General features: G+C 40.8%; 1 protein-coding gene across 12 annotated transcripts in view; it reads left to right on the forward strand.

Moving 5' to 3' along the window:
- The window catches only part of NAV2 (neuron navigator 2), a 419,946-nt gene that overhangs the window by 353,233 nt on the left and 42,522 nt on the right, over positions 1-24,191 (forward strand). For 11 of the 12 annotated variants that reach the window (XM_068684879.1, XM_068684882.1, XM_068684888.1 and 8 more), the window contains 4 exons: positions 12,122-12,260; positions 17,848-18,139; positions 19,058-19,760; positions 23,024-23,491. In XM_068684879.1, coding sequence (XP_068540980.1) covers positions 12,122-12,260; positions 17,848-18,139; positions 19,058-19,760; positions 23,024-23,491 — 1,602 coding nt within the window. Of the gene's footprint in view, positions 1-2,133; positions 2,368-12,121; positions 12,261-17,847; positions 18,140-19,057; positions 19,761-23,023; positions 23,492-24,191 lie in introns of those variants that run through there. The other variant, XM_068684887.1, reaches the window with a different exon arrangement.

The raw sequence follows: 24,191 nt of genomic DNA on the forward strand, positions 1-24,191 counted from the left end.
AGCATTGTTCTAAATTGCAAGTTGTCACATCCACCAGCCCCTAAATTACCAGTCTTCTTTGTTGCTATAGTAACACCATGGCCACTAAAATATAGACTCCAGAATAGAAAGGCAAGCTCAGACGGCAACTCATTTATTTGAAGGTTTTGGCAGAAGAATTTCTCCACAAAGTCTTTATTTTATAACCTTTGAGTACTTGCATTTTAACTCTTTCAACCAGAAGTACAGCATTATGCTAAAACGCGCCTCTTAGTTGAGGCGCATGGCAGAGTTAATAAATACATTGGTAGGGCTGACTGCTGCCGACTCTTTCCCTCTCTTCTTTTTGGCTTCAGGCTGCATGATTGAGGGTTTTCTTGAGGTAAGGCTAAGAATACAGCCCGGTATTGTCTTCTCCGCTTCCTGCATCTGAACGGCTGCCCATCTCCTTTTCATGACGCACTTGCTCATCAGTAACCTGGACAACGGAAACCTACCCCGGTTGGATTAGTAGTGCCATTTCTTGCTTGGTGAACAAGTCCTTCTGTAATAACGGGAGTGGACTTGCATATTCCCTTGTAGCTGGAAGTCAGTGAGTTAGTCAATGTTAGTAACTGTATAAACTTCAGCAAGAGTCAAATTTTTTGTGTGTCCCCCCCTTGAAGTAAGAAAATACGATAAAAGTTTAAGGTTTTTTCCTTGCATTTAATCCCTTCTCCCTGTGCAATATTTCCTAATTTGTTCTCTCCATTTTGCAGTCCAATTCCCTGTTTTTAAACTGTTTGTCAAGTTCATCTTACTTCCTCACCAAGGAGGCTGACAGATCTCTCTTTTTGGTCTCAGACCACCTTCCTGGACCATGCTCCTAACCTGAGTATCCCTATTCCACCTTTTGTCCCCAGTCTCTTCATATGTGTATTTCTGCTGTTTCACCCACCTGCCCCCTTCTGCTCGCAGGGATCTTGAACCCATCCCTTGATTCTCTGTCCATCCTTGGGCTCCCTGGTCCCTTCTACACCAAGTTACAGTGCTGTCTTCCATTCCCAAATTCATGGCTACCAAGCACCACTGTGTTTGGCATCATCTACATGACTATCACCTTTTCTCTCGTGTTTCTAGGATGTACAGTTTTGGGGGTATTTTGGGGGCACATTTCCTGCTCTTTGCCTGAAGATTCTCCCCCCTGCACGGAGCCAATTAGCATGCCAGAGACCCTATGAATGGTGAGCCTTCATGGATTGGAAGCAATCAGCTTTTCAGTTCTGTCTTACAAGTTTTCTAGTGTTTATACATTACATTTGTGCAGCATTTGGGCATAAGGGTAATTAGTGCCTCTGAGCACTGCTACCCACAGTAAATGGGACTTGCATTGTTTCCCATATTAGAAAAAAAAAAAAATAAAACACCCTCATATATGGCAAGAAGTATAGATCTGGGAAGAATACTGCCAGGAAGTATTTTTATTAGGCTAAAATTAGAGTTTTAAATGCTAGCAACCATAAATTTTTATCAACCAAGTATTTATAAATACTTATCTCTATTCTACTTGAAATAAAGGAAAGTGATAAGTCTATTGCTTTACATCTGTAAATAAGGATTAGTGTATTTAATCCCTAATCAGAGAAATCTTACATATCTTGTCCCAGGTTCATAAGGTTGTGGATACCAGGGGATTTGTATTGAAAATGTTTCCTGTGTTTGTAGATTGGTAAAATTTGTATTTTACCAGTATTCCAAATATTTTATGTTAAAGCATTTGAAGCATGTCTTCTGTTTTTATGCTGCTACATTCTCGTAAAAAAAATTATAGTTATTTTAGCAGTCACATTGTTGAATCGGTCTGTGAGACTATAAAAACAGAGTAGGAAATACGCTTTCACAGATTGTAGGCTTTGAGCTGAGATCAAATACTGTCATTTAGTACCTCCAAGTACAGGGTTGCTGACATGAGCTTTTACTTCATATGTTACGGTATGTGATCTGGAGGCACCCAGTCTGCCTGTTTTACTGCCATCAGGTTACAGCTTTTCACAGTTGACCTAGTACCAGCAGAAAGTCTTGACCTCTCACTTTTTCAGCACTTCAGAGGTTAATTTTGTTGAGGGATCAGATTTCTTTCTGGGGGAAGTTTCTGATGATCACCTTCTAGCTAGGCTTTACTTGCCAGTGTCTTTTGGAGCTGCTGCATGTTGAGTGCTCTGCTGAAAAAACAACTTTCCTCCAACTTTTTAAAGCCTGTTCCTAGACAGTCGAGTTGTTTTTATTCAGCGGAGTGTTGGATGGTAGCCTAATGAAGGTATCAACCTGCAAAATAAATCTAAGCCCCTTTTCTGGAATTCTTCATGGGCAGCAAGGTGGAGAAGTGCTTTGGCCTAGGAATATCGCAAGGTAAGATGTTTTCTGCACTTTTGAAAGCTTGGACTGCCTGCTGTGTTACAGCTTTGTGTAAGTAGGTCTAGTATTTAAAATCCGGCAGCAATGAAAGCATGTTAGAGTATGCAGCAAATGTGAGTTTTCCCTCTGCATTATGTATGTTTCATCTGACTTGCTGAATCCATGAAATCAATATATTTTATTAGGTTACAAATATTTTAATAAAATAATAGTAGAGTCCATATGTGAGAGCTGACAGCTAGTACTGCGTTTGTTTTTTCTGGCTTTAATTCAGAATTTTGTGAGGTTTATTGACTAATTATGAGCATTAATAGGTTGCAGTCTAACCGGGTGTCTTTCCACTAGGATTACAGACTTGTAGCCTCAGAAAACCAGGGGGCTTTGTTGTATTTTAACACTTTGCTTGCTCTCTGTGCAAAAGAAGAATCTCTCTGCGAGAACGAGCTCACTCTTCACTGAAACAAAGGGGCGGGTGAGGCTGTTTCTGGCCATTATCACAGCACTGAGTGCACTTGCATTTCAGGGCATACTGTGCAGTCCTGATTCTCACTCCTGTGCAAATTTGTGATGGCTTCCTGATAAACCCTTTGTCTGAGTAAAGTTATAAGATGGTTTTCCTTTTTGCAGCTTCTTTCAAAGAAGCCTAATGTTAAAGCCGGACGTAAACCGGGATTCATTGGTACTAGTTCGGATGTTGCAGTTCTGCTGGAAAAAAAAATACAACAAAAAAACTGCCTCCAGTAATAGTCGTAGCTGACATCTTCAGTGCACACAACTCCACATTACAAAGAATGAAACATTTCACTTGATTATGTGTCTGGTGTTTTTTTTTCCACGAAGTTGCTGGCATGATAACGCTAGTCATTTTTCAGCGATGTAGCTTCCTGAGGGATGGTGCTATGCTCTGTGATCAAATTGACACCTTTTATTGCCAAGTTCAGCTGCATTTTAAGAGAGACGCCAGCAGGCTGTAATACTTTCAGAGCGACAGATTTTGTGTCTTTCTCCTTTTCCGATGGGAGAGCAGCGGTAAGTTCTGCCTGCTTCCTACCCCTGAGCTTAGCTGCCAGCGATGCTGCCGGGTGGAAGAGGAGCAGTTTTCTCTCGCATGTGCAATCTGTTTCCTGTGCACAGGTTTTTGCCTTGAGTGATTTATGTAGGAGCTTTACGGTGTATTTTGAATAATGAAGAGCTTCAACAGTGACTGTAAATTACCCCAAGTCTTCATGCGGAGAGATCAGTGCTTCATTTCATGCCTGCGTGTTTCCAGGATTACCGTGTGCGGACCTGAAAAGATTCACATTCGCGTTTCTTACTGCTGGAGCACAGAGGCGGGAGGAATTCAAACCAGGCTGGGAGGCGAAGGAGCCATCTTCTGCCTGCCAGCCGCTGGAGGTGTGGGCTGTGTGGGTGTGCACGCAGCAGGCACCTCTCCGATCTGGGGCCCCTGTGCTGCTGCAGCCCCGGGGAAGTGGTGGCTCTGGCCCTGGGCTGGTGGCCCCTGGCCCCAGGCTGGTGGCCCTGGCCCTGGGTCGGTGGCCACAGGGGTTCCCCAGCAGGTGGGCCAGCCAGGGGCAGCTCTCCAGGGCCCACTCAGCAGCAGGGAATTTAAATCCCCGTTGCATGTTTTTGTTTCCACGCTATCCTCCGTTCCCTTCCTTCCCCTGTTTAGTTACGTCAGTCCTCTAAGAATTTAGCTAATCTCTCCTTCTCCTGCTTTGTGCTCAGGCAGCCCGTTTTGATTTTGTTTTGGAGCCATGAATCTTTCCTTTGTTTCCCGAAGCAGACTGCCAGGTAACAGTAGCTGCTTGTGATCCACTCAGCCCTCACCAGCTCCATTCAGTACGGAGGGGACTATCAGATGGGAGATCTGTGTCAGAAAGCACATTTCGTGCTTTCAGTAAGTGCCACCCCTTCTCCAAGACATGACTCAAATAGTGCCTTTGAGCTGGGAGGCGATGTGATCTCGTGGTTATCTGCAGTGGGCGAGGTGAGCCCTGCTCTCGGGGAGGCACTCGGGGCCCCCAGTGTCTCAGCGCAGCTCTGGGGGCTCAGGCAGCTCCCGGCAGGCTGAACCATGGCCGATATGGAAAGAAGGGCACGCTGTGGCTGTGATCTGCACCTGCAGGTCCCCGTGGTGTTTGCCAGTTAACTCCTCGCTCCTTCAACGTGGCTGCCAGCAAGGGGGAGCGCAGGGAGCTGGGCCAGCCACTGCAGTGCCCTCGGCAGCATTGACTTGTCCAGTGGGCATCCTGTTGGTTCATCGCTGGGACATGTGTGTGCTTCACAGGATTTCTTGAGAACAGCAGAGATTCTGTGCACAAACACAGTTTTCTGACTTAAATTGGATGACTTCTCAGCCCTTTTTGCTGTCTTGGAAACAAAGGCATAACAACCAAAGCATACTCTTTACATGATAATGAGTAAGACTTATCTTACTGCGATGCGCATAAACTGTTTTTCTTGCCAGTTTTCACTGCTTTAAATCAGCTAGAGGCAATGGAGTTGCATGGATATGCTGAGTGCCTTGGAAGCAGGGAGGTAAATGTGCCACCAGCTGCAGGGCGATGTCCCAGCAGCACAAGGATGCGTTGTGCACCCAGTGTAGGGCTGCTCTGGGCTCCTCCACACAGGAGGGCTTCGGATAGAGCAGTAAAGAGGTGACAGCAGCAGCTAAAGGGTGGAGAGGCCAAAAATATGGTTTGTGGCTGATGAACCCAGGAAATAAGGGTTGGTAGCTGGTCGGAGCATTCGAGCTAGATTCTTCAGAGCTAGCTGTGAGGTGGTGTTCATCCAGCATTTGGGTCAAAGGCAGTGCCTTGCACTGATTTATCACCTCACCCCGAGGCTGTGTAATGACATAGGAACAATTGTTTTGAACAATGGCCAAAAAACAAGTTCCACCAGTCAAGCGTTTTGCAACTTAATACAGTTGTGGGACTGCTCTATTCAGTGACTCCAAACAGTAACTGAAGAGTCTCGGAGCAAAATTTGTGCAGATAAAGAATTTACCATTGGAATTTGTGCTTTAGAGCCTGAGACTGTTAGTTTCAGTAGAAAGTCAGATTGCTTTCATGAAGTTTTAGACCATTTCAGCTGGTAAACTCCCTGAGATTAATTGGTTTTAGCAGCTCCTCTGTGTGCACGCTATGCTGTGTTCACTTGAAGTTTGAGAACGGCTTGTCAAATTTTAAGGGCAAAATAAAATCTGGTGTTATTTTTATAAGGTTATTAGCACAGATATAAAAAGATTAAACAAGAAGTGCACGTGCAATTTTCTAGCTTCCACAAGTCTTTTCTTCCCCAACTTTTTTGACACTAATTGATACCTTTCTTTTGGTAATTGTTTTCTTTTACAAATAGGTCTTTTAAATGTAAAACCTGAAATGTTATCTCAAATGAATGCTAAACAGAACTTTACAGGGTGCTGCATTTCAGCTTGGTGGTGGTGAACCAAATGGTCACTGCACATTAAAATCATCTAGGTATCTCTCAACACACAGAACTTTAACGGTGCACCAAATCGATCATTAAAAGGGTAGGATTCTGCTCCAGGAAAAAAAAAAAAAAGCTGGAAATGGTCTACGTTCATGTTCCCTGTTTTGGTTTTCAGTTCTGATGGTCACACTTTGCAAGGTGTTTCATGGAAACAGTGCTGTCCCTGAGCTCTACCTTTGGTTAGAAACAAAACTTTTTATTTTAAAATACCTATGATGAGATGTAATAAAAGAGAATAATGAAGACATGGGGAAGGTGGGTGATTAATAACCTTGTGAAATACATTAACTAAATCCAATTCTCTCAGAGTAGATTTCCATCCATTCTTTTACACTTATTTGTCACCTTTTATAACAATTTGAAAGGAAAACCATGTAAGAAGCTTTATATGGTTTTTGGATTTCTGACACGGTGATGTCAGTATTATAGGAAATCCCAGAAGAAAACAGTGGAAACTGCAGTATTTAGTATCTCACTTTATAGTGTAATTACATTTTTTTCTGGCATTTTAATTTTTCCTTTTAATTGTTTGAAGATGCTGGGAAGTTTCAATCCTTTTGCACCTTGACCTTTTTGTTGCTGTTGTTCCCCTATCAACTAATAAATAGTTAAATTTTTAGGTAGAAGAGCATAATTACCATGTTTCCAGTTGAAATATTGTAGAGCCCCAAGGCCCTGTCTTTGACAAATGTATTTTTCAGCAGCTCATTGTAATTTTGGTTTTGACTGAAGAGCCAGAGAAGTAAAAATCCACACCCATCTGCAGCAAAGGGCGCGTTTTCAGCCTCTAACAAATTAATGACACTTCTTCCTTGGACTTGCAAATGGGGAAGATTTCTGCAGTGAGGGTGGATGTCCTGAGGATTGCTGGCTGGTTTCACGTGCTGTCCAGGCTGACAGAGAGCCAATTCCGTGGATGATTGTTATGCAAGATGGGAAAGTGCTGATAGACTGTAGAAAAATACAAGTCTGAGCCTAGCCGCTTTGCAAACCTGTTTCAAAAAGCAGCTTTGAGCAGTTGACCTGGTGCTTTATGTGGGCGATGTGTACTGGCAACGATGTTAGTCACATCAGAGCGAGCAGCCTGGGAAGGGGAAGGGCACATTTCACGTTCCCCGGAGCCCCACTCCCTCCAAGTGAGGATACTTAGGATGCTTGGCTTCCTAGGGAGCAGGAGGTGGCTTGGTGTATTTGGGGTAACCATCTCTGATGAAATGAAAACCCGTTTCTACTGCAAAAATGGGGAGAGAGCAGGAGGATGAGGCTCTGCCTTCCACAGAAAGGTGATGGAAAACCTTCAAGCTGCTCTTAGGCTAAAGCTGTCAGGATGTCAGAAACCCTCAGGTACCACCTACCACATACACTACTTTCATTTGGAAAATTTAAAGCATCAGACAGTGTCCGAGGTGTTTGGGAGAGATGTTTAGAACTTAAAACTGACAAAGGTGAGCAGTGAGCGTATACTGCAGGCTGCCCTTTACTGGGCACCGGCAGTTTCACAGCAATGGTGACAGGTACTTTGTACTTGAGACATGAGTAGTGGTTACTCCAGGTGGTCCCCATCCCTGCCCAGTGTTTGGCACTGGTTAAAACTTCTCTATGCCTCTCATGTAAGAAAACCTAACATTACTAGCTGTCTGTTCTATTTACATCATATGTTTTCAGTAGTGGTAATGGTTTTTAAGTGGGTGATTGTATGATTTCCCTATACAATAGGCTTTTAAAATTTTATGTAGCTTTCTGTAATCAAAGTAAAGTTTCAGGTGATTGACCAAATAGAGAAAGGAAAACCCAGGCATTCCAGCTTCAGGTTATGGTTGAGTGGAGTTTTGCTGACATCAGAAATCATAAATTGCACCAGCTAAATTACAAAGATGTTATCACGGCTCTGGGAGCCAAGCACGCTGTAATTACGAGGCCTGCTGGGTTCCCCATTCCGCTGCTTTTCATTCGGCTTCAACCATCGAGGCACTGAATCAAGGTAAAAGTGAACTAATTTATGCAGAGGGCTTGAGGTTGTTTCAAGAGCAACGTGAAATAGCGATGCATCAGCTGGGTGACAGATGCTGTCCCCTTGTGGAGCAGCAGTCTTCACCTGCATACAGATGCGCCCGTGGAGTGCATCTTTAATCACCCTACACTGTGTTGGTGTTATCCTAAATACAGGGTGAGAGAATTATTGGGGTGAAGAGCTTTTGACGTAATGGCGCATTAACAGCACGTTAAATGTGGATGTGTTTTAATTAAAATTACATTTTAGTAATGTACATCGTATGCTATTTGCTTCTGAAAGAGCAGAGTTGCTCCCAGATTCTTGCATTGGGATCTCACTTACAGAAGTTAGTGAATTCTACATGCTACATTCTACATTTATAACTTCTGTATGGCTGCTCAAAAGAACAGCATTAATAATTGGTTAGAGTCCTTAAACATTATTTTAAATTTCTTAAGATGCTGTTCTTTCCTCTCCCATCATGTCCCATTGTCCTTCTAGCTGAAGTCTGACCCCTTTAACTTCCCCTGCTGAAGTGATATTTAATAAACCTAAACCTGAGATGGCTGCTTGTAGCTGACAGCATCTTAATCTTGTCAAAGCAGCTGTGGGCATCGGATCATTTCTTGGTGTAATCAGCATGCCTACAAGAGCCGCGTTGCTTAGCTTCTAGCAGCCAAAATACTAGACGTCCCTTTTTGGACCTCCGAATGGCTGACCTTTTCTTGATTTAATAAGAGATTATTAAACTTGAAAATCAAAGTTTGAGTTGTTCATAGCTTCCATCAGAACATAAAAGATTTAAAGCCCAGCAATTGTTTAAGGGGAAGCCACGGCAATCAATGTATTCAGATGCATGTTTCTACCTTTGTCCTTAGGCACACGTGCCAGTTCTGAAGGGCGCTTCAATATTTCCAGAATGCCTTAGATTGCCCAACTGAAGTCAGTAGGACCAGTTGATACCAGTGAAACCACTGATGATTAACATGAGACACATTCTTTAGATACTGTTGAACCGGGGCCCGTGATAGTTTAAGAGTGGTGAATGGTTAGAAATGTAATGTTTCTGTACATTCTGAAGGTAAAGAAAAATGTTTTCCCCTCCCATATTGGAAATCTTGTAATATCTGAATATTCATATGCAGATCTGCATATCTGAAGAGCGTATTTGGTTACTTTTGTACAAGTGAGGACTGAGTTGTGTATTGCTAGCAGACAGAAGGGAACTAATTGTTGCATTCGTTCTATCTGTGAAAAAAAAAAAACTATTAAAAATTCTGCTACGTATTAAAGATGAAACTGTGAGCCACACAGAGGAATGGTATTATAATTTTTCCCCATTGCCCTATCTCTATAAGAAGGAAATTAAATGGTTAAACATGGAAAATATTAGCAGTGCTGATTTTATTATAGGATTATAGGATTTTGTTATAGGTTCACAAATACTAAAAGAAACAGTTGCTACACAAAACTTGGAAAATGTGCAGCTTTTTTATATATAGTTATTAAAATAACTTCTTAAACCTTATTTATAACCTTACAAAATCAAGGAACTGAAATTATAGGTTTTGAAATAATGGTAACTATCACCTATAGGACCCATTTTTAAAAATTGAAAGTTTTTATAGATGTCAGTATTTTACTTTAAAATATTTAATTGCCAGCTCTAAAAAAATAAAAGCTGCTTTAAAGAAGTCCTTCAATACTTTTCCAATTTTTCAAATTTTCCACACTAAACTCTAGAGAAAAAAAAAATAAATCTGTTGTCCTCCCCTTTTAGGTTCCCCAGATTTCTTTGCATAGTCAGCACATCACTCGTTATCCTGAGAAAGATAGCGGGAAAAAACAGCATAAATAAAACTTCCCTAGAACCTGGCTTGGTCAGATGCAAGCAGTCTCAAATTGTGCTTGGGGTTGTATTTTAACTTTTTATTACTTCATACTCTTCTTTAAAAATAGCCAGATCGAGGCAAATCTAGGAAAAAAAAAAAACAAAAAAAAAAAACTTGAAATGATAGCATCACCAGTAATACAGACATTTCTTCCCAGTCAGCATTGGTGGAGTTATCAAATAGAGTTTGGAAAATCTTAGTGTAAAGGTGGAGCTCTGCCTCTAACTGGGATGCTGCTGAAATTCCATCGCAAGTGGCAGGAGTGTGGATGAGCTGACTTCCACCAAGAGAGGGGCTTGAATGCTCGGTGATGCAGAGCCCCAGCAGGCACCGTACGGGTTTGGGGGCTGATCCCAGTGCCTGTCCCTCTGTCCCTGTCCCAGCACTGCTGTCCTGCTGCAGGCTACGATTTGTGTCAGCAAAGTGGTGCGTGTAGTACTCCCAAATTTCCTGAAGGCCAAATGAGCCAGGCTAATTGAAGCTGTCCATCTGAGCTACCCAGCTGGCTCATCAGAGATGATGTGGGGAGAACTCCCACAAATGGCCCCGCTGGCAGATTGATGAGGACCATAACTTGAAACAAGGTGGTAGTAAAGAGCAGCTGCAAGCAGTAACCCTTCCTGTGGGCACACAGAGCAGGTCCCTGTTGCTACTGGTGTTCCTGTGGTTGCTCAAGTCATGCCGCTGGCCGAGCTCTGCTAAATTCCCTGAACTGCCTTATGGAGATGGGAGAGCATAAAATATTCACAGGTAAAGAAAAAGTGATTAAAATTACTAAAGCGCCATTAGAACCCCTATAGAGAACCCCTATAGCTAAGTGCTTTTTAAAGGCGACGAAAATGAAACGCTTTTCATTTTGAATTCATACAATGTGTCAGTGACGGAGCTAAGAACAAAATGTGAGCAACCAGACCTCAATTCCTAAAGTCCCCATCGTTGGCATCTGCTGCTTCTGTTTACATAATTCAGGCACGTAACACATAACTCAGTTTTATGTGCATTTATTCCATATCATACAATGGCTCGGGTTGGAAGGGACCTCAAAGCCCATCCAGTTCCAACCCCCCTGCCATAGACACCACCCACGAGACCAGGTTGCTCAGGGCCTCATCGGTTTGTGAATGGCTTCCCGTGGCTCCTACCAGGCAAACTGCACCTGCAGACTCTTCATTTACAAGTATTTTAAGCAAAAAGGAAGTATGATGAGGAAGAGTGTATAGAGCTCCCAAAGTCTGAGGCCATGCTGATAAATGGCTAGGGAACGGCCAGGAGATGAGCTCTTGCAGCTAGACTTCACACACAAGCTATGAAATGTGGATTTATGCACCTCCAGCCGTATATATCTATCAGTGGACTGAAATCTTCACAGAGCTACTCACCGGGCATTATTTCAATCCTAGCTTTGTTTTTCTTGGAGGTGGAGCACTTGTAAGCCAGTTTGTAAATCTCTTCCTAAGCAGCTTATTTTTAAGGGCATGTTAGGCATGGAGCATCTGGCTTGATGTTAGATCGTTTTGGTTTTGTCTGTTACAGCATTCAAATCACTTCAGACATGGATCATTTGTTACATATATATAATTTATTTTTATATTTATATAATATTTGTTGGCATTCTGCGCATCCTAAAATTCTACTTATGTGTTTCTTGGTTACTAGATGTTGAAGGTATCACACAGTGGAAGAAGGTAGTCCTAAATAGGAAGTCGTTAGCGTATCTGCTTGCAGAGGATGTGTTGTATAGCTCAGGAGGATTATGTGCTTTCTGAATGACAGAGGCACTCTTTCAAACTTTCAGTTACTCCAAACAGCTGTCTGTTTTCTAAAAAGTTCTGCTACTGGTAATGCTGCAAATGGTAAGATCCAGATTGTTGGATCTACCAGGTATGATCCAAGGCACACGTTGGAACCCGTTGTAAGAGATCGCTGAAAGATAGTTGTTGTTGTTGTTATTATTATTATTATTTTTCCTTACATTTACATTCTATCTCTGCATTATGGCTTAGCAAGCGAATGCTGCACCTATCCACAACACTTCTCCCTGCCTGGGGACTGTAGGCATAGTTCCGAGGGTAACTTTCACGTTTGCTTACTGACAGAAACTTTCATTTCAGCCAGGAAGAAGAATGACATCACTGGTGCTACCAGCTTAATGATGATAAAGAATAGGCTTTGTGGCAACCCTGTAGTCAATGAGCTGTATGAATTTAGACTTGATTTGCAATGAAGATAAGTTATGAAAATGAGCAGGCCGTTTTCATTTGGCAAACAGCAGTAGGATAAGGCTTAGAGAAATACTAATTTTCCTTTTGAATTATGTCTTGTCTTTTGACCCATGTTTTCTTCTTTTGTTATGCGTTTTCTGCAGCTGGGATGACAGCAGCTCTGTCAGCAGTGGGATCAGTGACACCATAGATAATCTTAGTACTGATGACATTAACACCAGCTCTTCTATCAGCTCTTATGCCAACACACCTGCCTCTTCTCGGAAAAACTTAGATGCACAGGTAAGATTTTGGTTTTAGAAGAGTAATGTTGATATTTGTCATTTTCCTGTGTAATCTGTACAATTGTTTAAAGCTGGATGAACTGTTTATTCATCTCTTCACAGATAGTATTTCTTGACAAAACAATAATTACATGCATGAATATTCTTCCTCTAAGCAGTAACCTTGATCTTATTTGCAGCTGTCTTTACAGCCTTTCAGCAGCTCTGGCTGAAAAATGTGGAAACTGACTGAGAAAACCAGTACAAATGCAAAGAATTAATGTTGTTTTGACAAGTGCTTAATACCGTGCTACTTCCCAGAATATCAAAACCAAGCTACAGATTCTTAAATTAGTTCACAGTAATATTTTGGATGTGTCTTTATTGCCTTCCCCTTTTCCCTACATAGTTGAACAATTGAACACACGCAGACCTCAGTACGGTGGGTGTCACTGGAAAGACAATGTCAAGCAGTAGTAACCACCTTATATGTGGTGTTTATGAATATTTCCTCTCTGTGTGGAATCTGTGGAATCTCTGCTGTGGTGTTATGGCAACAATTTATTTTTTTTTCTTTCATAGTGGGACTGCAGTACAGAAAACATGCACTATTAGATGGGATTTAATTATTTTTTTTTTTAGCTCTGGAAAAAGGTATTATGTTTTTTCGTAGAATTTAATTAAGGCAACAAGAAGGTTGGAAGATTATTTACACTTCCATCGGAAATGTAAGTGTACTAGGCAAATGAAATATATTATTTTAAACTTCCAGGGCTGCATGTTACTGCAGGCTTTCTATTTTTTTGGCAGCATTTCATAGTAAGATAAATTTATGTTTATCTGCAGCCTACATTTACTTATTTTGTACAGACTCCACACATCCAAATAGTATAAAACAAGTGAAGATACCCAACAGCTCTTCATAGAGAAATAGACTGCATAGTACAGAGATTTGCAATAATACGAACTGCTCCCCCCCCCCCCCTTCAAAATAGCACCCCTCCTCCACCAAGGAAAAAATATTTGAAGAAGTGCAAGATTAAGAAGTTTATCTTTGTTCTTTGTACACCCACCTGCTCCAGAGTCTCAAGTGTCATGTGTCAAAGCAACTGGGACGCAGTGACTTAGCATTGCAGCAAGTAGAGGAGAGGGATGGGTGTATGACATTCACTTCTGTTTCTTTCCTCTTTTATTCTTTTTCCTTTTCATGACTGGACCCGAAATCTGCTTTTAATATCAGTTTTAATGTAGAAGTGTGGTTGCTGTGAAGTGTTACTCTGCCTACAGGACTGTGGTGCAAGCATATATTACTCTTTGTTCCCTTGCCATGGTGCATATTTGAGCCTACATTAAAGATTTCCAGTTAGCCTCTGGTTGTGTATCAGCGATTTCATGTGTGCTCGAAACTGCTAATACAAGTCCTGTACAAGTTGAGAGGAGTTAAGATCTAGTAAGGGTGTTTTTCAGTTTGTAACAGAGAGAGTAACATAGGCAACAAGAAGCTTTTTTGACAATTATTAATATCTCAACATTGTAATACTGTTGGGGGGTGGAGGGGGGAAGAAGAAGGAGACGTGACTAAATCTTAGCCTAAGAAAAAAATAGAAACTCATTTGACTTCTGTCTTCTGATGGATCAGATTCTTGGAAACACCTCTAAGAGATCCAAATCTGTGTTGATGAACACCTCTTCCTCAACTATCACAGCACCTGAGAGTGCAGACCCATAGCAGCAGAAAATGTGCTGAAGCTTGTACAGACAACAGAGGATAGTCATTAGGAGAGGGCGCTGGGAGCCAAGATGTACAAATGCTGTTTACAGTCTTTTAATTCACGACTGTGAACCTGCTTCTCTCGTCAGTTTCCATGACTGAAAATATTTATTCTAGGTATTACTATTAAATGCAAAAAGTATCCATAAAATACTTTTTCATTTAAACAGAAAATCCCCTTCTTGTCAACCAAGGGAATGAAGATAGCTTGGAGTAATGGAAGCATATGTAGCTTGCAGGGTTGATTTTCTGCTGCCTAAAGTAGTCCTCACCGCTCATGACAATAGCAAGTGCTACATAAATGCTTTTTCTGCCTTACCTGTAGTGCTGCATGATGGCCTGTGCCCAGGTTTGCATTCCCCTGTGTGGTCAGCCACACAGGACTGGCAGGCATCTGTCAAGGGATGTGGAATTTTCTTCTCAGGTATCCACCTCTTAGGTTCTCGTAAATAGTAGGCACTTAACTTTTAAGCTACCGCATCTTTTTGAGGTGGTACAGAAGGTAGGTTTCAGATAATTAAAGAGGGAGCTTGAAGCTAACACATGTGCAACCGGGAGTTCAGACAAATAATAAAGCACATCAAAGGGAGAGAGCCCTAACATGTCAGTGTCTGCTGATAAAATCAGTAACTTATTCAGAATCATCTCAGCAGCAAAGAGGACATGATCGCAGTAGAAAAAAAAAGTCTCTGCTAAGAAACTGATTCTCAGAGCCGCTGCGTACGCCCAAATCCAGAAGATGTAGTTCGTCCATCTTTGAGAAGGAAGCCCTAAATATGGTAGTGACTCCATCTGCATTGACATTCATATTTGTAGTCCGCTTTTGGGACTACAAATACATGTTTGGGATCTTAATGCTATGAAGATGCCCTTGGGTTAGTTCCAAACAAGCTAGAAATGGGAACCAGAATTTGCATTATCACATCAGCGTGTATTGCTCTGATTGTGCCAAGTACTCCGAACCACCTACCTTAGCTATTCAGCTTCCGGAGCCCTATATGTTTTCCCCTAGTATTGCACAGACTTGAAGAGTTTGTCTTTTGACACAGCACTGCTTATTGTATGCTATTAAGGCCGTATCATACACGTATAGTGAGGAGAAATAAACACCTGGTGGGCATTTACAAGTAATTTATTCAACTGAAATGAGATGAAGAGGTTCAGTAGTGAGGTTGTTCGCGTAATACTGAAAAGATCAGAAGAAGGAGAAGAGAGGAGAGGAAGCAAGTCCTTTAAATAGAAAAGAGCAGCATCTTTAAACGGTTGGGTCAATACGACTTCTTAGTTTCATTGAAGCAAAGATGGATTTGATTTGTTCACAGCTTTGTTAATAGGTTTACAAAACTCTGTGAAAACGTTTCAAAGTGCTAGAGTTTACTGCTCCTCCCAGCTCAGTCAGAGGGCAGCCTTTGTTCCCATTTTACACATCTGTTGTGCTGTGTCCTCCAGCAAACAGTATTTCCACTTTCACCTAATCCAGGCCCTCAGGTAGGTGGAGTTTCAGCTGAAATTTTAAGCCAGGTTTCGCTGTGTTTTGATTTTGATTCCTTAGTCATCTTTTTATGCTGTTCTCATGGTTTACAATTAAACAGAAACATCTCTGGCCAAAGGGGTTCAAGGATACATGTGCAGCATTTTGAAGGCTGAGGAAAAAAGTTTGCAAAAAGGTGGGTGTAGGAGTTGAATGAAATAAAACCGAAAAGAGCAGAGAGAGAGAGGACTTCTTGCAATGCAGTTTTCTATGTTGAGATTGCGCAGTTTTTAGGGAGGTGAATTGGGAAAACAGAAGGTGCAGGAACGTTTTATAGTCAACCAAAACTAGAATAAGCCCTTTACCAATGTGAGTAGGTGTATTTCCTGCTCTCACATGCATACGGGGTAAATAGGCAGTTCCAGACAAGGTACTTGAAGCAAGATACTAATTAAAGCACACGAGGGATGATGTTGGGGTGGTTTTGTTGGATGATTATTTGTTATTTCTTGCCTGTGCTCTCTTCCAAGTTGTGTAAACATAAGAGACGTTAGCATGAAATGATGGGTTTTACAGCAACACAGGACATTGAAATGGTCACATCGTGAATTTATTGCAAACCTACCAATGCTCGTGAATAAAAAGGTAGCCATCCCAAAATCTGGCAACCATACAAAAAGTTAGGAAGCAGTGTTTCATTCAAGACTATGCTAAGTTGCTCTCTTTGAATGGAGAGTCAGGGAAACAACATTTGAATAACATGAGGAAAATACAACACAAAAATAGCATCTAAATCCATACTTCAGGAAATGCTCATTAGTCTAATGGCTCTATATATAGATAAATAGAGATAAATAACTCAGGTCCTAAACTTATTTTATGTAATTGAAGGAAGACCACTTTGATGTGTGTGTTAGCTTTCACATATTGATCACCTAGACTAGTTTTTCAGGCTTTTAAAAAAGCACTTAGAATAGAAAGCAGAAGAAATTAAGCCACAGCCCCATCTAGATTCTGTAAGATTAATGGTGCGATCTGGTAAGCAAGAAAAATCAACAACTTGAAATGTACTTGAGCAACTTAAAATAAAAATAATAATAATAAAACAACAGCATTTTGCTGAAAGCATGATAAATTACCTATCCTTTCCTGTGCTGTGCTTTTCTGCTTATCCCAAGTGAGTAGAAGGTTGTGAGTTTTACAGTGTTTTGGGTGTTTAAGACAATTTCCTTTCAAGTGCTATTACCATATGCCTACTGCATGGTACTGAGCACGCTTGTCTTTCACTGAGACTGCAAGTAACAGATGACACCTGACAACTTCCAAAAATACACCCTTAGCTCTTACTCAAGAACTTCATGATCAAGTGCTGAATTGGCAGGCTCTCCCAGGATACTGTCATGCTTGAGGAGCATTACGAAAGTTTTACCTGGATGAGGGTCAAACATGGACATTGGTCATTTGTACCTGAGCAAAAATAGTTGTAGTGTTACAAAAGTTGCCCAAATTGATCAACAGCATTTGACAGGAGAAGCAGAATTCTGCAAAGAGAATTTTGATAGTATTCATTAGCAATAGGTAAAGCTAATGTAGGTGAAATATATTTCATATATATGGTAACAGATTTTATTTAAGAGCTTCTGAGATTTTGTCAAAAGCTTGTTAAGAAGAAAACTCTATATTTGACATTGATCTTAGCAAAATTCTCCATTTGCACAATCAGTCTGTGCAAAGGATATGGAAAAACAGTTTGCAAGAGCTGAATACGAATTTAAAAATGATGTAATTTGTGTATTCATGTCAGACTTCAGTATCGTTAGAAATTTGTAGGGGATTCATTTTTCTTCAGCTTGGATGTCTTCCTAATAGGTTAGATTTGAATAACAACATTCCACATCTTCAAATCTTTTCAAAAAGCTGCCTCATCATGCTCTGGAGATCAGATTGTCAGACAAGAGATAGGAAAGCAGAAAGAACAAGGAAAAGCTAGCTGCACAGGTTTGAAATGATTTTTTGGCATTGCACTAAAAAGGTTCCTGGGAAATTTGAGACGGAGGATTATAAATGGCAAGGAGCTGAATATATCCTTTATAAATCAAGTGCTTTTTTCCATTTTTTGCTTTATTTTGTCGGGTGTGGCTTGTATGTTTTTTGTTTTTCTTTTCCCTAGTGTATTGGAAAAAATATGCCACTTCTGGGGTTCATTTCTTACTGTGGCATTTCTTTATCAAGGACATGTCAGGTTGATTGGTACTTAGAGATGACTGCTGAGTTTATTTATCGGTTTAATGGTTCTCATCTATGAAGCTGCTTAAAAGAAAGGTTTGCTATGAAGGTTCTAATACAGTTCGTTATTTGTCCTAGACTGATGCAGAAAAGCATTCCCAGGTTGAGCGGAATTCCTTATGGTCCAGTGATGAAGTCAAGAAGTCAGATGGAGGATCTGACAGTGGCATAAAAATGGAGCCAGGATCTAAATGGAGGAGGAATCCCTCTGATGTGTCTGATGAATCTGATAAAAGCACTTCTGGTAGGAAGAACACTGTTATTTCACAGACGGGTTCCTGGCGACGGGGCATGTCAGCTCAGGTTGGCATTACCACACCAAGGACTAAACCTTCTACCACCTCAGGCACATTAAAGACACCTGGAACAGGTGAGAAAAGGTGTAAGAGATAAACAAGCCAAAAAGTGTGATCAGTATGAAAACAGTTTAAATACTTTACACAGGCAGAACCTGAACTTCAGGTAATTCTGTCTTTATTTTTAGGTATTGTTTTAAAATACACAACAGCTTGTACGTCTGCATTTCTATTTCTGTTCATTTTAAAATGAATATTATGTAGTAGGACGCTGTGAAACTTGTTTTTGTGACAACCCTAATCATAAGCCAAGCTGTTTACTGGGCATAGTATTGCCATGTGAAATATAAATAATGTAATTTTAGCTCTTGGAGTCACAGTTAACTTCAAGAACATACAGTGTATGTGGTTGAGGAGAGTTTTTTCTCCTGTACTAAATCAGCATGTTTATTTACACTCAACAATATTTAGTTCCAGATTTTCTTATAAATGTTTAAGTGATTTTAGCATTTGCATATGTCTAAATGGAAATCGATTGAATTTAAACAGTCAAGTAATACAAGTTAATACCTCTTGTTTGATTGTGTACACAACTGTACCTGAAAAAGTTGAGGTCAGATACTTAACTTTCTTGAAAAATGCCTTTTAGGAAAATTTTCCTGATGGCCTAATACAACTTCTTTCTGATGATTAAAAGGGATCAATCTGTGGTAGCTACAGAGGGCTACATTTTTTTTTTCTTATCTGTCACTATTACATAAGACTGTTCTGTTTTTCATATTCTCAAGGGCAAACACACCACATACTTTCTCTGGCAAGTCTGCATGTATAACTCACAAGAGTGGCATTTAAGTTCAGTGCAGACTAGATCATAACTTTTAACCACACTCTTGTGGCTAACACGCTTTTGCTTTTCATGCTGCTTTGAGTTTCATCATTTGCTTGATGTTTTCAAGTCATTAAATATTAGAATTCTTTTTCTATTTTTGTAGGGAAAACTGATGACGCCAAGGTATCAGAAAAGGGTAGACTATCTCCTAAAGCTGGACATGTTAAACGTTCCCCATCAGATGCAGGACGCAGCAGTGGTGATGAATCCAAAAAGCTTCCCACAAGTAACTCTAGAACAACTGCTGCTAATGCTAATACATTTGGATTTAAGAAACAGAGCGGGTCAGCTGTAGGCATGACTATAATCACTGCCAGTGGGGCAACTATCACCAGTAGATCAGCTACCCTGGGAAAAATCCCAAAGTCATCCGGACTCATGGGTAGGACCGCTGGTCGTAAGACTAGTGTTGATGGCTCACAGAACCAGGATGATGGCTACCTAGCACTTAGTGCCCGAACTAATCTTCAATATCGTAGTTTGCCCCGGCCTAGTAAATCCAGTAGCAGAAGTGGAGCTGGGAATAGATCTAGTACAAGTAGCATAGACTCCAACGTAAGCAGCAAGTCGGCTGGGTTGCCTGTCCCTAAAATGAGAGAGCCTGCCAAGGTAATTCTTGGAAGCTCTCTGCCAGGATTAGTCAATCAGACTGATAAAGAGAAAGGGATTTCGTCTGACAACGAAAGCGTGGCCTCATGTAATTCTGTTAAAGTGAACCCTGCATCACAGACTGCTTCTAGTGGAGCTCAAAGTTCTCACCAGCAAGGAGCCAAGTACCCCGATGTGGCCTCTCCCACTTTGCGCAGGTAGGCAATAAGTTCATTGATTGTGAAATGATGTTAGTTGGAGCTGAATGATCAGGAATCTTCGAGCCAGGTCTGGCTGTGTTTTGTGGAGCACCTACTCTTTAGCGTCCTACATCAAGGTCTTTGTATTCAAATTTAATATCACATAAACAGGTTGGCCAGTGTTGTAAATACTCCAAACTTCGAGATAGCAGCAAGGATTTAACATTTGGAAAAAAAAACCAAACAACAAAAAACAACACCTGTCTATCAGAAAGTTTGGCAATTGTGATACAATTCTGTTATAAAAAAAAATGTACCTGAAGGCATTATCCATATAGATTTCACAGGAATAAATACTTTCTTATGTGAAGGTTACTGAAGAATTCTTGCACCAGTATGTATGTAACAAACTTGGAAAAACTCCAATGGTGGATCAAATTAAAATTGACAACAGAAGAGTTAGTTCAAATTTTCGCTCTAAAAGTGTAATTTGACCTACCACACGGAGATTCACATGCCTAACCCAAAGGGATTAGGCCACTGTGTTGAGAGACTCATAACATTAGGTTATTCAGCTACACAGAAGAACCCTAAGTAAAGTTTCCTGTCTAAGCTGGGTTGAATTTTCTTATCTCAGTAGTGTTTTTTAAACAGAAATCTTACTTGTCTTCTATTTCTCCACCAAAATCCCCTTTGTTATTTTAACATCAATATTGAGTTGGGCAGGAATTCCTTTGTTGATGCAATGTGCATCCAAGTCTTGATACTGGTGAAAGGTTCTGTTAATATTATTTTTCAATTTAATTTGGCATTGAGTAGCTTGTCTGTTTCAAGTTGCAGTGTTTTGCATTTCATTTTGTCTTGACACCATAATACCCATACAGTTATGCTACATCATCCTGCTTGCAGTGATGTGATAAAGCCACATTCCATCTGAAGCACCAGTGCAAGCATAATGGCTGTGATGGCAGCTTAGACTAAAGCCTTAAAGCTTTAGAGTTGTAAACTGTTTCTTTTTAGATGAGTGGTTTTATTGGAAGAGCATTTGTGTGAATAATTCAATATAATTCATTTACTTTGTTCTTGATCGTCATTAGATAAACCATGTCCTTTAGAACATGTGACCTTCATTAATGACTACTTAAAATGAAAAACTCAAATAGACCTTTGATTTCTAAGGTATACCCCATGACAAATGCAGGTTTTCAGTGGTTGCATGCCTCAGGTGCATTAATCTGGAAATTTGATTACAGATTTTTTGTGATTGCTAGAAAGCCATATTGCTAGCCATATAATTGAAATAGAACGTTAGAAATACATGCAACTTCAAAGAGAAGACACTGAGGCTGAATTTCACTGTTCCCTCGTTTGATTTAGAATTTTGTTCTTGAATTTTTACCAGGCTGCCTAAATAAAGAGACATATGCATCAGAGTTGAATTTAATCTCTCCCATTTGTTACTGATTTCCAGAATGACAATTAAGAAGATTTTGAGCATTATTTTATGTTCAGTTGAGATGAGTTGCAAATATAATTTTTTGTATGTAATTTTTAAAATATTACACAGAATCACACAATCACAGAATGGTTGAGGTTGCAATAAATCAGAAACCATACCTTTGTGATGATACAGACTTGCCTGCAAGTCTCCAAACATATATGACTGCTGCGTTGTCATAAACAGTGAAATTCTGTAATTCTGCTGTGAGACCTTCACTGTGTCCTCTCAGCATTCCCTTTAGCTCAAGTATTATGAATACATCATTTCTCGTAAATCATTTTCTATCTTGATGCATTTTATTATTAAATTGGGCATTTGTGCTTTGGAACATGTAATACACTGCCTTTCTGTTCATGGGAGACGTGCGTGACCTAGGAGTCAGCTCAGATCTGCCAGTCTCTTGTCAGTAACAGTAGAAAGGAGAAAACAAATGTCCTCCCTTGGAAGGGTATTTCCTTCCAGAATTAATCTCTGTATTGATGTGATTGTCTTGCTGGGTTGGCTTTTTTCCTGAACTGAAGGAATGCTCATCAGACCACATCCTCTTTTGACAGTATTTGTTATAAGGCTGTGGTTCAGCAATACTCTGCCTTTGGCAGCAAAGCGTTTCTGTTTGTGCCACGGTGCACCATCCTTTCAGTTGCATTAGAGGCGCTGTGAAACAGTTGGGGGAAGATGGCATTGCGTACAGTTTGTAAATATGTAGCATGGGTGGTTTTGTTTTTGTATTAAAAAAAAAAAAAAAAAAGCTTTAGGATCCTATCTGTAAGTCTCGGTTCCCCGATGCAGTTGAAGAGGTGGTATGCAATGGCACAGGAGCAGGAAGGATACCCTAAGCTGGTATTGTTACTGAAGGCCATATACATGTATCAGTACAGTATGGTTGGACATTTTTCTTCATATTCACTCTAATGACATGAACTCTAAATATCTCTAAGCCCCTGTAAGAATGGGCTTTGTCATTTGAGGTCTTTTTGCTCATCTAAGATAGGGTCTGCTGATCAATGAGGTGTGATGTGGGGTGCAGGTGAACACAGTTTGCCAGATCTGTGCTGGATTATGAATCCACATTGCTCCCTCTAGGTCAGGTGCTGAGTGGTTCATGGCACAGATGTTTGAGCAGTGCTGGACATGAGGTAGATTTAGATGTGCACCTTATCCTGAGCCACCAGAGTTGTCCAAGTGCATTGCAGCAAGCATGCAACAGCAGCAATCCAGCAGCGATGTTGTAGGCGTTTTGCACAGGTGCATGAAGCTGCAGGTAGCACACGTGCGGTAAATATAGTGGTTCTCAGCATCTCTGGGCTTACTGCTCTTGTGCTGAAGAGGGCCTGGCTGCATTGCACAGCCTGGAAGCGTTGGACAGACTGGCTTGGTGTGCGTGTGGTATGCAGGCGACCTGAGCGTGCTTGAAAGCAGAGGAAGTCCTGCTGGGTGCATACCCACCTATGTTTTTAGGGGCTCTTGGCTAGAGATACTATAGTCCTTTTTTCTGCAGACAGTTGAGTAGACACATGCTTTGAAAGATTTCTTCCCCAGTGTGCACACTGTTGACATGAAAAGAGCAAATCCATATAGATATGGGTGAGGAAAACTGAGAGTCTGAAGGCGTTAAAGGAGCTAAATGGCAGAAATAGAAGCACTGTTTTGGGATGTCCAATCTAGGATCATTTACATCATGTTGGTTTTCTGAAATTAATATATAGGGCTTAGAAACAAAATATTATTGCATTTAGTATTCCATTTTATGTATTTTTCACGTTGTCTCTTTTTTTTTCAGACTTTTTGGTGGAAAACCTAATAAGCAAGTTCCCATCACAACAGCAGAAAATATGAAAAATTCAGTAGTCATCTCCAATCCTCATGCTACCATGAACCAGCAGGGTAATCTTGATTCACCATCTGGCAGTGGTATGCTAAGCAGTGGGGGCAGCAGTCCTCTGTATAGTAAAACCACAGATATGAACCAATCTCCACTAGCTTCTAGTCCCAGTTCAGCACATTCAGCTCCTTCCAACAGTTTAACATGGGGTACCAACGCAAGTAGTTCTTCTGCTGTTAGCAAGGATGGCATTGGATATCAGTCTGTCAGCAGTCTTCATACCAGCTGTGAATCCATTGATATCTCTCTGAGCAGTGGAGGTGGGCTGAGCCATAACTCCTCCACTGGCTTGATTTCAGCCTCTAAAGATGATTCTCTGACTCCCTTTGTCCGAACCAACAGTGTTAAGACTACATTGTCTGAAAGGTTAGTAGTTTTTTCTCTTGTTTCCATATCCTTGTATATATCTTTGGTGTGAGTGAAGTCCTGCCAGCAGTAGCAAAGAGTGTAGTCGTAATTCAAGTTGTGCTTCTTATAAGATAATATTGAGTGATATTACTAGAAGAGACAAGGAAACCATTCCAGGCAAGGAGCCCAGTTCAGAGCAAGAGGATGTGTTCAGGTGGGATTTTTCATCTGCTGAGGTAACCAACATTGCAACTTTTTCTTGCTACTGTACCTAAAATTGTAGATAATACATGAGTTGTGCATAGTACATTATCCTTTCAAAAATCACCTGTTAGTTGATCTGATAGGGACATTCAAAAAAAGCCTTATTACTATTTTCATTTGAGAAGCCAACAATTTCTCATTAAACTTCTTGGTCGTAACATTTGATGAAGGCTGAATCTGGGCTACCAGTGCATGAGTGCTGTGATGGTGATAATGGCTTATGAAAAGACGACTCCAGTTTTCAATTGGAGTCCATGCTGAAGAGAAGTCTGTCTCCCTAGTTACTTGATCCCTTCTCTGCCTCTCGTTGCTGCCCTGGCCCATCTCCAATTGCCCTCTACAATATTTCAGTACAGGCTTTTGTGTGAATGCTTTAAAGAAGTCAAGTGGGAGATGGATCCAACTGAAAAATGATGACCTGAATTGTATTTCAGACTGACCAGTTCCCCAACTC

The sequence above is a fragment of the Anas acuta genome, chromosome 5 (genome assembly GCF_963932015.1).
Source record: "Anas acuta chromosome 5, bAnaAcu1.1, whole genome shotgun sequence".
Lineage (NCBI taxonomy): Eukaryota > Metazoa > Chordata > Aves > Anseriformes > Anatidae > Anas > Anas acuta.